This window comes from Ceratotherium simum, chromosome 12 (assembly GCF_057802395.1).
Source record: "Ceratotherium simum simum isolate JZ-2026a chromosome 12, ASM5780239v1, whole genome shotgun sequence".
Lineage (NCBI taxonomy): Eukaryota > Metazoa > Chordata > Mammalia > Perissodactyla > Rhinocerotidae > Ceratotherium > Ceratotherium simum.
This window is the reverse complement of record NC_141911.1, coordinates 29281595-29297669: the sequence shown is the minus strand read 5'-3', so window position 1 is coordinate 29297669 and position 16075 is coordinate 29281595. Positions and strand designations below refer to the sequence as shown.

Genomic DNA, 16075 nt, shown 5'->3' with positions numbered 1-16075 from the left:
GACCTCTAGTAGACCACGCATACATACCTTTCTTATTATGTTCTTTTCTTATCATCTGGAGCAGTAGTTCAAGGATTATAAGGACCTCTTTCAAAAATGTCAATAAATATTTTTGGATTTCCACATGATAGTAATAGTTGTCTTTTTAGTATCCTTTGATTAAAATGTTATCAAATGATAACATGCTAATATAATTTAGTAGTACTTCTAAATGAATTTTCATTTTATTAACCACAATTCCATATATGCTATCTGGTAAATAGTTTATCTCAGTATGCGATAAGAATTGTCTGGAGTTTAGACAGTAGTTGGTATGTGCACACTTGCGGTTATTCCGTGACCTTCTGTATTGGTTCATGATACTTGTTATTAACAACAAATGCCATACTATCTCTACTTTCCATTTCTTTTCCTTTTTTCACCCTCTTTTTCTTTCTTTCCTTTTTTATTTTCTAGTTTTGGTCTTTCTCTTGTCATTAATACGTTGCTAGTGTATATGCTATGAATTATTCTGCAGATTCCTCCTCTGAGATTGGCTAAACAAGAAATCACTGGGCATCCCATAGTCAATCATAGAGTTCACTATAAATAGTGGTCTTTTGAATAATTGAGATGATTTTATCACTGTAAAATTCTTCGTATTGATTAGCTAAATAATGTTTTCTTTCACCCTAAATTGTTGTTACAGGTTTTTGTTCAGTTCAAACTTTTTATATAGCTAATCTGTTAATACTCTAATTTACATTATTTGTTAGCTTTAACTTTTTTGTGTGTGTGTGAGGAAGATTGTTCCTGAGCTAACATCCATTGCCAATTTTCCTCTTTTTGCTGAGGAAGATCAGCCCTGAGATAACACCCGTGCCCATCTTCCTCTGTTTTGTATGTGGGATGCCCCCGCTACAGCATGGCCTGATGAGTGGTGTATAGGTCTGCACCCGGGATCCAAACCTGAGAACCCCCGACCGCTGAAGTAGAGCACGCAACCACTACGCCATGGGGCCAGCCCCAGCTTTAACTTTTGATAGATATAGACCCCACATCTATTTATAAGAATTGATATCAATTTTAAGACAGTTTCCCTGATTTGAAATCTAGACTTGATTTATTTTTACATTATGGAGGGGCAATTGTGACAAATAAGGTCTACATATTTTAAACATGTTTTAGAAATATTGTACCAACAAGTACTGCAATTTATTAGAGAGGAGCTCCATTAAATGAGGACAATTTATTAATAATACAATATTAAAATTCTAAAAATCTACATTTTTATGAATGATGGGTTTCATATGTCTTTTTATTGGTTTATAATTTATTACAATTCAGGCATAATTTCACTATGCCCTATTTAACAAGGAAGTAATCCCATTTGAAGGCTATATATTAAGATAATGCTATAATATTTGTCCAAAGCAATATTATTTGCTCAGATTTCTTATTTTAGGATAAAAAAAAGTGGATATTTCCTATTTTAATATGATTTCCTGAAGATAAGGCACATGATTTCCAGAAGATGTTTACATCTTCTCCTCCTTAACTTATCTCCATTTCTATTCTTACATCTTTGAAATGATAAAAATCTTAATAGGATTGACCAGCATGGTTTGTAACGTAATGCCTAGAATATCTCTCCTTTCCCCAAAAAATCCATTAATGTCATATCCTTCCTTTTAAAAGGCAGTCCCTTCTCTGTTTCTTTGATCCCCTTTTTCTGACACTTGAACATCTTTACCTCTTAAAGTCTTCTCCGTTTTCAACTTGACCTCCATCTGAATGTTATTGACTAATCTTTCTTTTTAAAAAAGTTCTCAAGTGCTCTGTGTTGTGTCATGGTCATCAGTTGTATGTTTCTTGGTCTTTAACCTACCTCAGTGTTTTCATACTAAAATCATCATCTTGTCTATAGTCTCCTCTTCCCATCTTTCAAGGGTATTTTTCCAGTCATTCTGTTCAGATCTTTGTCTCAATCTTTTCCTTCTTCCTTTAGTCAGTAATCAAGTCTTTTGAAATGTTTTCTCCAAAATCCTTTCACATTGATGCTATCCTTTTCATTTCCTTATGCTTTGTTTCTGCAACTACAGTTTTTCCTTTTTCAGTCTATTTTGTATATCCCTACCAGAGTAATGTTATTTAAACATTCTTTTGATAATGTCATTTTTCTTCCCCCCAACTGAAAGCTTCTTAATATTCTCTAAGTATGGTAAATTCATTCTAGGACTTTCAAGGCCTTCTATAATCTGACACTATTCTCCATTTTGTCATAAAATTTGTAATGTATCAGGATAAAGTTCAGGTATATACTAAGTTTACTACAATCGGATACGTTCTATATTATTGATGAGCATGAAATGCTATGGAAACACAGAATGGTGTCAATATAGTCTATCTCAAGGAATTAATTAAGGCCTGATTTTTGATTGTTAGGTTGACACATAACATTTGATTAAGAATAGAAAAATTGACTTGGAAAGATGTTTTGCCAAATTAATGCTCGTAAGTGTAATTAACTGTAGTCTAGGGCAATAATTGATAAGATCTTGGATTTTATGTTACTTCTCACTTCCAAATTAGAAAACATTAGGACCTATAGTAACTTTAAAAATAGAGTCCTATTAATTAGTTCTTAGTTTTCCTTAGGACTGAGGATAATTACTGTGATAGTAAATTAGATGCCTATCAAGTCGTTATATATCTAAGTAATATTGTTTCCATCTGCAGAAGTCATTATATTTTGCTAAAAGCCTTTCTTTCTAGTAGTCTCTTAGCTCTTGAGTAGTTAAAAAAAAAAAAAAAGACGACACCTTCCAGAAGCCTCTGAAATGATGCAGCTGATGGAATATATTTTTTCAATGTTTTAACTGATTATTAATTCTAATATGGTGCTTCCCATTTCAAGGGAAGGGAAAAGAGAGCCAAGTACATCTTTAGTTATTATGGTAACGCATTCATTATTCTCAGAGGTGATCAAATCCAAGAAGAAAAAGGTGCAATTGGCCCCATAAGTGAAATGGACTCACAGAGCCAAGGCAAACCTGTTTTCCTACTTGACTTAAAGTGAGGCTCCCTTGACATTGTGAGAGATTCTTTCTGACCTAGTGTGTTACTGGTAGTCTGTGCCAACAGGTCATGTTTCCCCATCCCCTCTTCTGAAAACATGAAGGAAGAGAGTGTGGCAAGAGGGAGTAGAAAGAGGGAGATAAATTATTGCAACTCTCTTTTGGGATTTTACGATTATTTGACTTAAATTGATATGTAACTGGTTAGCTTTCCATATACGGTTAATATTATATATAGTAAAATTTTATTCTGTTCTTGAAAAGCTGGAATCATTTGTTTTCCCTGAAATAATCAGGCATGTTCTCTACTTTGTCTTCTCTAGGAGATTTTAAAAATTGTAAACCTTATCAGAAAAGGGCTTTATATGTTCTATTCTTGTTCTGATTTAGTTGTTCACGGGGTAAAGTTCAGCTGTTTAACTATAGAAAATAAAGCTGAAAAATGAAATAACCCTCTCTAATCTGACAACTTTGTGGCTTCCTCAGAGATACTATAGAATAGTTTTAGATATCTTTAATGTTTAAGCCAGATGCAAATTTTGTTTTTATACTTTGGTTTAAATTTCTATTTATTTATTTTTTAATACTATTTACAAACATCCCCAACCACATTCAATAATCCTTGCATAAAAATAGGTACATATTATTTCTTCTACTCTTTGAGCTTTAAAGGGACCTGATGAATTGTTTATGGCCCATTGGAAGTTACTGGAGAGGAATTTAGACAAAGAGTAATGATTACAGAACGTTTCACAGGGTTTTGTAAAAAGCAACTTTAATGCCTATTTCTGTTTCTGTAGGTATCTTCTCAGTCCTCAGCTTGGCCTCTGAATGCACAACCCTTGCTGCTGAACTTCCCAAAGTATCCTACGTGAAGGCTCTTGATGTATGGCTCATTGCTTGTCTTCTCTTTGGGTTTGCTTCACTGGTGGAGTACGCTGTTGTCCAGGTGATGTTGAATAACCCCAAACGAGTTGAAGCAGAAAAAGCCAGAATTGCTAAGGCTGAGCAAGCAGATGGGAAAGGTGGAAATGCAGCTAAAAAGAATACCATGAATGGTACAGGGACTCCTGTGCACATTAGCACTTTGCAGGTAAGAGTGAAATTATCCAACAAAATGATTTCCCCCGTCCTCTCTGCAATGTCAGGAGAAAGATACTTTTCTGTGGGTGTAAAGGTTTGATAGAATTGGTATTCATTAATTTTTTTCTCACAGATGAAAAGGAACTAAGCATAATACACTTTCTGGAAAGGAAATAGAAAACATTTAGGTCAAATACTAAGTAAGAAAAAAAATCTACACTTTATTAAATATCTAGAGGAATTTTCACTGAGTTTAAGGATGCACCTCTGCTTTGATGGTCACAATACAATGTGGAGGTCTTGCCAAAACTATAGACCTCCCTACTGTTTCTCGTTTGATAAGCCTTAGAGAAAGGCCGGAGGACTGGGGAGGAAGCATTGACCTTCTGCCAACACTGAAGGCTTAGGGGAGCCATGCTTTTGATTAAATCCCTCACCTGTTCCCCATCAAGTTAGAGAGCTTCACATAGAACATGTCAGGCAGGCTACTTATTTATTGGATGCCTGGCCCATAGGGAAACTATGCCCATGGTTTGAGATCTATCCAGCCCAGCAGTGAGTAGCTAGAGAAGAATTGGACAGGGATTAACCCCTTTACCTTGCCTGTCACTTGATCTTGCGTATAAGAATAGTGGGCAATGCCTCCAGATTCAGGTACTGATAAATCCTGGAGCAACAGGCTGCATCATGGATTAGGGATAGCTGTGCACTTATCCCAAAGTGCCCCTGCCTGATGCCCTCTGGTTGGGAAGACCAGTAAGCTAGGAGACCATTTCTACTGAGCTTAGCATGGTAAATTCCACAAGAGACTAATAGGTCCATACCATCCTACATCCTTAAAAATCTTGGCTGCTCTGCCTTTATTTGGCCCCATACTATATCAGTTTGTTGACCACCACCACTGCCATAACCTAGAATGTTAGACAAGTATGCCACATATGTATTTTTAGATACAAAAGCAAGCAAACTGTTCTTATGTGGTGCTGCCTGCAGCTCTTTTTTTACTGTTAAGTCATTAAACTCATTTTCTGAGCCTCTCTGCAAATTCTTAGTTGCCACCTTGTGGGAGGAATCTTCAGGCCTTATAACTCTTTCATACCCTAACCCTCTTCATGAAGAAATAGTATAAAATTTTCATTAATGCAAAGCTATCATGGCCTTAAAGAAGCCACGTTTTTGACATATCTTTTTCCATCCTTTTGCATCCAACATGCCTATATCATTATATTTGAAGTCAGTTTCTTGTAAGTAACATGTAGTTGGTTTATGGTTTTTAATCTGCTCTCCCCTCTTATGTGTTAATTAGTATAGTCAGATCATTTAAATTTAATGTAATTATTGATATTTTAGGGCTTCAGCCTATTGTTTTGTGTTTTGTTTTCTGTTCTGTTTTTTATCTCTCTATTTACTTTTTCTTGCTTTCATGTGGGTTACTTGAATATTTTCTGGAATGACATTTTGAGTTTTCTATATTGTTTTTAAGTGTATTCATTTGTATATCTTGTTTAGTGGTTGTTCTAGGTATTAGATTATACATACATAACTTATCACAATCTGCTAGTATCACTACCAGTTTGTGTGATGTGTAGGAACATTACCTCCCTTAACATCCCTTTACTTTCCTCTGTTTATGATATAATTGTCATAAATATTTCTTAGAACCTAATTAGACAGTGTTATAATTTTTGCTTCACTATCAAACATCATTTAGAAAACTCAAAGGGAGAAGGAAAGCTTATTGTATTTATGCATAATTTTGCTTACCATGTTCTTTATTTTTTTCTGGTATTCCAAGGTTCTGTCTTTCATTGTTTTCTTTCCTTTTAGAGAATCTCCTTTATCCATTATTTTGGGTAACCTTACTGGTGACAGGTTCTTCTAATTTTCCTTCGTCTGAGAATCTCTTGATTTCCCCTTCATTCCTAAAAGATATTTTCACTGGGCATATGATTCTGGGTTGACAGTTCTTTTCTTTTAGCACCTAAAAAATATTGTGCCACTTCCTTCTGGCCTGGCTGGCTTTTGATGAGAACTCCACTTCATTCACATGGCTTGTCCCCTCTAGGTAAAGTGTCATTTTTATCTGGCTGCTTTCAAGATAGTTTTTTTTCATCTTCACTGTTCAGAGTTTAATTATGATATATTTTGGTGTGAATTTCTTTGGATTTATCCTGTTTGGGATTTGTTCAGCTTGTTAAAAAATGTAGGTTTATGTTTCTTGCCAAATTTGGAAAGTTTTCAGTTGTTATTTCTTTGAGTACTTTTTTAGACTTGCCTTCTTTCTCCTGTCCTTCTGAACTCTGATGACACAAATGTTAGATCCTTTGTTATCAACCCCCAGATCCCTGAGGCTCTGTTCATTTTTTTCCTGTTGATTTTCTCTCTGTTGTTCAGATTGAATAATTTCTTCTGTTATATCCTCTAGTTCATTGATTCTTTCCTCTGCCCTTCCATTTTCCTGTTGAGTGCATCCACTAAAATTTATATTTTGGTTAATGTATTTTTCAGTTATAAAATTTCCATTTGTTTTTTCTTTTTTTTTGTGGCTAAGATTTTGTATTTCTTTGCACATGCTATTTTTCATTCATTTCCAGCATGTTATAATTGCTGATTGAAGCATTTTTATCACCCATGCTTTAAAACCTTTCTCAGATAATTCTAACATTTTTCGTCTTGGTGTTGATATCTATTAATTATATTTTTAAAAAAATTCATTTTGAGGGGCCAGCCCCATGGCGTAGCAGTTAAGTGCATGTGCTCCACTGCTGGCGGCCTGGGTTCGGATCCCGGGTGCGCACTGGCACACCGCTTGTCAGGCCATGCTGTGGCGGCGTCCCACATAAAGTGGAGGAAGATGGGCACTGATGTTAGCCCAGGGCCAGTCTTCCTCAGCAAAAAGAGGAAGATTGGCATGGATGTTAGCTCAGGGCTGATCTTCCTCACAAAAAAAAAAAAATTCATTTTGAGATCTTCCCCAGTTCTTTGTGTGATGAGTGATTTTCTATTGAAACCTAGACATTTTCATCTTATGTTATGAGACTCTGAATCTTGTTTCAAGTTTCTGTTTTAGCTGGCTTTCTCTGACTCTGTTCTGCCGGAAGAAGGAAAGGTGCTTCCTCATTATTGCCAGGTGGAAGTAGAAGTCCAGGTTCCTCACACAGTGAGGTCGGGGGCTCCGCATTACTGCTGGGTGGGATTGGGAGTTCTTAATTTCCCATGTGGTCTCTACTCACACTGCAATGGGGTGCCCTCATTACTGCTTGGCAATGGTGAAAGTTCTGCCTCTACACTAGGCCTCCTTTGACATCACCCTCAGTGGGAAGAGGAGAAGCAGCTTGTTGCTGTTGGGTCAGAGTGGAAGTCCAGGCTGTTTACACAGTCTCCTCCGACACAGTGGCAGAGAATGGGGCCTTGTTACTGGTCTATGGAGACGGAATTCCCGACTCCCGACTTGGCCTTCTCTGATACTACCTCACTGGTGGTGTTGGGCGCCTCATTACAGCCTCTTGAAGGTGGAAGGCTCGGCTCCCCACTCGGCCTTTGCTGGCATGGGTGGGGATAGGGCCGTAATTTTTTCTGTGGTGTTTGGCTGGAGTAGAGGGATTATTACCTAAAAGTTTTCTATCTTGCTAAGTTGCCCCTTTCTTTGTCCTTTGACTAGAGGGAGCAGACTTTTGTTGGGGCTGTTTTTATCTGCACCCATTGGCATTTTCAGTTCCAGCTTCTGCAGCTCCAAATCTGGAATATATGAAGCAAAAAGGAAATGCGAGAACTCACCGCTGTCTCATTCCTTGGGTTTAAAGAACCCTAGCTGATCTGCTTTTTTTTTTTCCACCTCTCAGTCTTCTTATGTTTGTTGTGTTCAATGTCCAGGGTATGTCTACTCCATCTTCCTTGGTATCAGAAGTCACCTCTTATTCTTTTCGAGTCCCTCAGCAACCTGATTGTATCTGTAACCTGCCTACCACATCCTAGTGATTAAATACACATATCAATGGGATACTCTTAGCATTTTCATTAATGTTGCAACTGCTCTACCTACTGGGCCATTTCAGACTTACTGCATTTCTGCACCAGGAACACACCCTTTCAGGGAAATTAAGGTTCTCTTTCCTAGTATCTTACTTTCTTCTCTGTTACCATCAAAACTGCCAAATAGTACCTAGAAGAGCTAGCAACTGCTTGAGGGCATGCTTCAGCACCTCAAAGAACTGGTATTCGAAGCATACTAGCTCTTTGTGAGAAACTTTGGTTCCTTCTGAAACATATACTTATTTCTCTGTGCCAGAAATGGAAGGAGGAATACCTGAGACCCTTACCTTATATGGAGATGTTCACACCTTGAATCTTTGTCTGTAGCTATCAACCCCTCCATTTACATCTCCCTACTTTTTAGCACTTCCTCATGTTTCCAGCCCATTAATCCCCCAACTCTCTAACTTGGACCCTGGTTTGGATATCTGGAGACAGAAAGCAAAGGTATCCTATAGAATCAGTGCTTGATTTCCAGTAGTGCTACAATCAGCTTCATTTTCTGGAGTGTTATGGGGCATCGATAATTGTAGGAATTCTCTGGTAACAGAGGACACCAATATGCAACTGATCTTGGAATCTTAATATAATCCGTGAGGGGTGTATTGATGGAAGGAGACTCATTAGAAGCCACTTTTTCGGAGTACTGTAGAAAATATCAAGATTATTTATATACACAGAGATAAAGGATAAATAGGATCCAAAATATTAGACTGAATTATGTTATTATAAATTTAACTTTCAATTTTTAAAATAATAACCCTATGAATAAAAGTTCCATATATTTAAGAATGTCCGTAAGTTAATTCACTGTTTTTAGTTGCTAATAGAAGCACACATGTCTGGAATCTGAAACTGCTGTGACATTTTGCTACAAAAGTCATAGAGTGATGCTCAGAGTGTTTAAAAGTTAATCTCCAGAAATAAATGTAAATTACTTTTATTTCTTATAGACCAAAATGCAATTTCCAAAATAAACATTGTATCTATGTAATATTTATATTCTGAGACAGGCTTCAAAATGAGAATATGAGTCCAAAAATAACTTAGCTTAAATTAGACATCCAACTTACAGCAAATTTGTAAGATTGATGAGTTCATAAGATTGTTACACGTGTACACATGAAAGAAAATATAAAAAAGGAAGCTTAAAAATTGTTGCCTTTTTAATTTAGTAGTTTTGCTATGAAAAATATAATTCTAGTTTTGATTTAAAAATGCATTTGTTCCAGGGCCGGCCCCGTGGCGTAGCGGTTAAGTGTGGCACTCCACCGCTGCTGGTGGCCCGGGTTCGGATCCCAGGCACGCACTGATGCACCACTTGTCAGGCCATGCTGTGGCGGCGTCCCATATAAAGGAGAGGAAGATGTGCACGGATGTTAGCCCAGGGCCAGTCTTCCTCAGCAAAAAAGAGGAAGATAGGCATGGATGTTAGCTCAGAGCCAATCTTCCTCACAAAAAAAAAAAAAAAGCATTTGTTCCAGTATATTTTGCTAAGTAATTTCAATCAGATGATATGTCATTTTTTTCAGACAGAATAACAATAGTAATTAATGAAAGCATAATGAAATTCAGATTGTAAAAAAATTTTGATGCTGATTTTTAAAATACTGTTCTGCTTGCTAAGAAAAGGAATGATTTTTAAAAATGTAAGAAAGATCATTGATAATTTATCTGGCTTTCAGTATGAGGATTTCATAATTTTGCCTGCGTACATAAATCTGGCATCATACATATATGATCGTCTAGGTTTTTTTCCCCCTAACATTGGTACTTCCTCAATTGTTCTAATATTTTGGTTACTGATTTGTTTGTTCACTCATATATTTCTTTTGTTATTCAATAAAAACAGTTGAGGACCCACTGTTGTTAATACGACCCTATTTCCAACACCTAGTGTGTGCTATGTGCTATTCACAACAAAGGAGTTGTGAATAAAAGACAAGATAGTATCTATGCCTATGAATTTGAATAAATTAAAAAATAAAAACTGCTGTTCACACATTAATGAGATAGTTGTTTCGTTATGGTAATGATATGTTTTTTAAAATCAGGATTGATTTAAATTTGGTAAAATATATAGAGATTATTCCCATCTCAACATATCTTTATCATCTGTAGAAAACACTATCATCACCATGGAATCGCGCCTAAGTCTTCTGGTAGAGAAAAATTGCATAAGGTGATTTTCTTTTAAATGTGTGCTAACTCAAACTAAAAAAGACCTCAAAGAAAATCTTAGAGACTGCTGCGATTTGAAGCAGTAGAAAGTTTTTACCTGCATCATATTTTATTCTTGAGAGTTTCATTATCATACTACCTCATTTTTGCTACCGGTAATTTTCAGAATTGACAAGTTTATATGATGAAAATAAATGAGACACATATTCATATGAGGAAAAACTGAGAAATTATAAATTGAAGATTAATATAACTAAGATCACTTTTAAAAATGTGTTAAGTAGGGTTACTGTTTTATTTATAAGCAGTTCATTTAATCCCACTTCCTGTGATATTATCATTGTTTAAAATAGTATTTGTATTGTAAACTCTTTTGTATTTTTATGTACATATTTTATATGATAATTATGTTGGAGAGTGTTAGTTAAAAAAGAAAGTTATGTTTGTGTAAAATCTCCGATGAATGGGAGAAGATGAGACCAGCCAACTAGTTAATGAATCATGAGCTATTTAAGGAACCTGAGGACTCCTCATGGGGGAACATAATTTTATTCCTTATTCAGTTGTGTCACATTATTGAAAATTACTTCTGTAGTAGAGGTTTTACCAGTACACACACACACACAACTCTACTTATTTCAGATATAAGAATCTTCAAATACATTTCTGGAAGAAGTTTTAATAAGTTAAATGATTAAAAATTTAGTATGACCAAATTGAAGGTTTTTGAAGTGCTTTTCCATGTTATTACTTTAACATTGAAGAAATTATTTTTCTTTTACTGTCATATTTACTATATTTAGATAATATCTCTGAATAAATGTAACATTCTATGTCTACATAGTTTTGAATAAACTATTTAGGTAAAATTCTAAAATTATTAAATTACTGGCAGAATCTGAGAATATGTTTATGTAAATAAAACAGATTAGAAAATTTGAAGTATTTAGGTGTGACTTAGGTTATAATATCATATAAATTTGGCTACTCGTTTATTATTTACAGATGCTAAAGCCATACCTAAAGCCACGTATAAAATGTGATTTTATAGTAAATGCATTTCTATCGTAAATATATGTGGACTTCTTTGTGAAAAAGTAAAAATAACTGGTAAGAATCATGCTTCCTAAGTGTATTGGCAGAAGGCAGGGTACTCCTTTGTTTTGATAAGTGGATTCTAAGGACTGTTAGTGCATCTAAAACTTTTGGAGTAGAGAATTCTAAAGGGAGAAAGAAACACTGGGATACCCACTGAGTCCCAGGTTTTGAAGATTGCTCTGCGAGTCTGAGGATAATGAAAAGATTTGATATATAGAGTCTGTTCTCAACTTCTGCTCCAGTCAAGGTAGAGATTTACTCTATAAAAATTCACTGATACGTATTGAGACTTGTACATTCCTTGAACAGCACTGGAAAACTAGAGCTTTAAATGTGGTCTTCTGTCTGGTACACTTACAGGAAAAGTATGTGAGTGCATGTGTGTGTGTGTGTGTGTGTGTGTGTGTGTGTGTGTATGATAATGGAGCTTAGATGACAGCTTGCTGCAAAGGGCTTTTTAAAATTTCAAATTGGGGAATTTAAATGGAAGGTCTGGAAATAAATTATATATATATACATTCATGAATGATTCATATATATATATATGTATGAATGATTTCCCAAAGTTGCAGTTGCATTTAAATAATTTAGATTTTAGTTGCTACCTTTGTTCTCTCTCTCATTCCATTGACCAGTCTTATTTTTTGCCAGACGCTTTCTTAGACACAGTGTATAAACTGATATGGACTAGACGCTGGACCTATGGTGACTCCATCAAGAGTAGTTACCTCAAGACATAATCACTCTTTCAAACTCAGCCGAGCTCTGACAGTTGGTAAATTGTAACTGTACATTTGAAAAAAGGAGGAGGGGGGATCCTCTTTCTTTAGGTTAGCTTCTGTAAGCTAAAACAATATCCAGTCAAATCAGGATGGAACTATGTTTCCGTTTGGGCTATTTTATAACATTCTCTAAATTGGTTAATATATTGGTGATTGACATTTTTTTAAGTATGAAACATTCAGAAGAGTAAACTTCTAGCTCCTGAGTCCGCATTCCTACTTTTCAATATTTTCTGTGTGTATTTTTGTACAATCGATTGTGTAATTTTGTACAATTATATTTACATAGACATGTTTTTCAAAGTTTCTTACCCAATAGGATTGTACAAATATCTGTGTGGTATAAAGTGTATAATAATAAAGCCAACATTTGTATACCAGATTAAAAAATAACGTTACCAGTACTTGTTCATAACTGAAAAAAAATGGAAATAACCTAAATGTATAATGACAGGAGGATGTGTGAATACATTTTAACTTGTTTTTTCCCTCAGCATATCTTGGTTATCTTTACTATCCACCTCTGAACACTGCTGTCTGGCTCTTGCCCAGAAAGTAGTTCTCAGTGTTTGTTCAGATAAAAGATAGCGTCCTGGTACCTGAAGTACTACTGGGGAATAATTTGTTTCACTTCTGCCAGCCATAATCTAGTAAATGTAAATCGAATCTACATAACTAGTCATGTATTATACTAGTAAGGCAAAAACTAGAGTAACTATAGTACACTAACAGTCTGCAATGACATGGTTTCCTTTCTCCGTAAAAACAGTAAATATCAACAGTGAAGAGTCCAAAGGTGAGTCACAGAACTCAGGAGTAAGAGCAGTGGAAGATTAAGCAGGAGAGTCAAGAGCTCACCCTTCTGTGGCCTTTTGTATTATCAGTGCTATCTTGAGCCATTGGGGTTAGCCTATAACTCTATTCTTTCTAAGACCATTTCTGATTGCTAGAGAGAATTTAGTGTGAAATAATTATTTTTGTATATTTTTGGGAATTGATTCAAATTTAATAATTTAATAATTAATTCAAATTTAATAATTCAGAGATTATCAACTCTGAATATTCTCTGTAGCATATAGTCTGGCCGACATATACACAGTTTCTTTGGATTCTCTGAGTGTGGTTGGCTAATTAAACTTTAGTCAACAAGCTAGCAGTGCCTTTCATTAGTAACTCTTTGGTTCATGATAATTGTGACCATCTTTTAGTTCTTATTTGTGAGTGTGGTTTAGAGACACAGTCAGTCTCGTTGGAGTGATCAATGCCTCAGTCGTTTATAAACCACCCTATTTGGAAATAAGATCCATGGGAAGTCAAAGATTAGAAGTACCAGATTTCTGTAATCCATATATATAGTAATGTGGTCTGTGTCATGATTAAATATTGGATTTTTATTTCTTGGTCTTTCAGCTGAGAACTCTCACAAGCCTGGGAGCACCTAAGATGAATGTTGATTTGTACTTTGATCTCTTAACATAAAATAACCTATCAAAAGTTTATTCCGTGGCATAAGCCTTGTTATATAGGCAACATTTTAGAGCCCTAAATGTTCAAGTATCTGATGGTTTAATCAGTTGACTAAACCATCAGATATATATATATATTTATTTATTTATTTTTTTTTTTTGGTGAGGAAGATTGGCCCTGAGCTAACATCTGTTGCCAGTCTTCCTCTTCTTTTGCTCGAGGAATAATAGCCCTGAGCTAACATCTGTGCCAGTCTTCCTCTATTTTGTATGTGGGTAGCTGCCACAGCATGGCTTGATGAGTGGTATAGGGAAGGTTCCGAACCCTCGAACCCAGGCTACCAAAATGGAGCATGCTGGACTTAACCACTATTCCATGGGGCCAGCCCCAAACTATCAGATTTTTAAAATATCCTTTTGAACAAATGTATTTTATAAACAGAAAAATTCTGAAAATATTCTGTCTTTAATTTCTCTTCTCAGGTTGGAGAGACCAGGTGCAAAAAGGTTTGTACTTCTAAGTCTGATCTGAGATCTAATGACTTCAGCATTGTTGGAAGCTTACCAAGAGATTTTGAATTATCCAACTACGACTGCTATGGAAAACCTATCGAAGTCAACAATGCACTTGGGAAATCTCAGGCAAAGAACAACAAGAAGCCACCCCCCGCCAAGCCTGTTATTCCAACAGCAGCAAAACGAATTGATCTTTATGCAAGAGCTTTGTTTCCTTTCTGCTTCTTGTTCTTCAATGTTATATATTGGTCTATATATTTATGATACATCTTTTCCATTTGTATGAAATAAAATCCCATTTCATTGTGACTGACCTCATTGATAAATGCCAATCTGTGAAAATTTTTGCATTTTCATAGCAATATATTGCATTTTGGATGCCATTTGATTGTAATAAAAATGTGGCACCTTAATTTTGAATGGCAGCATGATCCTGTAATGTCTGTGCTCTAATAATGATGTATATATGTATAGCAAACATATGCTTTAGGAATAAGTGAAGGATAAGCATACTACATAATATAAATCCAAACAATTCTTTTCAGTTAGTGCAAATTGTAGATACTTCAGATAATAAAATGATGTGCACGCCAAATCCTGTTATGGTCACGATTCTAATGGATGTAGTATTTGAAATCTCCTTCCTTGTAACTTTCAGAAAAAGCCATCTTATTCTTGTATAATTTTAGATTATATTGTCACAGATTAAGCAAAATTATATTACGTATTGTTTAAGCTTTGTAAGTAGAAATATACCAGTTATAATTATGTGGGCTCTGTGGAGAAATAAAGTTCAAACAATTACTAATTTGTAAAATCAGCTCATTTTAAAGTGTGCCCATGTTGTCAGAATGTCAGATGATCAAACACAGTAAGTGTTTGTGAAACAAAGGGAAATCTGGATTTACATAAATTCGTACTGAATTCTGGTTTCTGATAAAATAAATATAAAAGATAGATATGTTGATTAAATATTTCTGATAAAAGAAATTCTACGTAATCCACCTTAAGTTAAATATATTTTCATGGATTCCGTTTTGTTGATACAGAGTATAAAAAAGTAATTGTGCCTTAAAAAGACTCATAAATATTTTAAATTGGAATATAGTAATGGTTATGTGATTCCACATCGTTGTTAAGAAACCCAGAGGAAAATACCCTATTACTAAAAGTAACTTGAGTTGGAAAATAAATTCATAATTATTAAAGGATTTTAACTTTTTTTTTTAATAATTTTATTTACTTATTTTTTTCCCCCCAAAGCCCCAGTAGATAGTTGTATGTCATAGCTGCACATCCTTCCAGTCGCTGCATGTGGGACACAGCCCCAGTGTGGCCGGAGAAGCTGTGCATCGGTGCGCGCCGGGGATCCAAACCCGGGCCGCCAGCAGTGAGCGCGCGCACCCAACCGCTAAGCCACGGGGCCGGCCCAGATTTCAACTTCTTTATTAAAATGCTTACATATTTTTAAGTAAAATTAAAGTGTTTTTCTGAATTCATTTATTTCTTTTTTTCTTATTTATTTGAATATTTTTTGGATTTGTTACAAAACATTTAAACACTAAGGAAATAATATCTCTGTTTATGTTAGCCTTCACTTCTACTTATATTTTCTTTGTTGCTAAAAGTCTAGATTTACTCACTTTGATCTTGTTCCAACCTGGAAATATGCACTTTCTGGTCTATAAGACTCTCATTTCCTAGCAATATCACAGCTGATGTACCTTTTTATTTCTGCCATAGCTGAAATTAGAACTATCAGTAATTTACGTAACATAAACATAAGACCAAATAAGTATATTTATATTATTTGGAGAGTTTTGTTGCAGCTGACAGTTTGTATGGCCAATTCAATAATAAA

The 16075-nt window shown here is 35.2% G+C and overlaps 1 protein-coding gene across 1 annotated transcript in view; it reads left to right on the top strand.

Moving 5' to 3' along the window:
* Nucleotides 1–15639, top strand: part of GLRB (glycine receptor beta) — an 86145-nt gene extending 70506 nt beyond the window's left edge. The window contains exons 9-10 of the mRNA XM_004420953.3: nucleotides 3857–4149; nucleotides 14182–15639. Coding sequence (XP_004421010.1) covers nucleotides 3857–4149; nucleotides 14182–14478 — 590 coding nt within the window. The 3' untranslated portion in view covers nucleotides 14479–15639. The remainder of the gene's footprint in view (nucleotides 1–3856; nucleotides 4150–14181) is intronic.
* The last annotated feature ends 436 nt before the right edge of the window (nucleotides 15640–16075 follow it).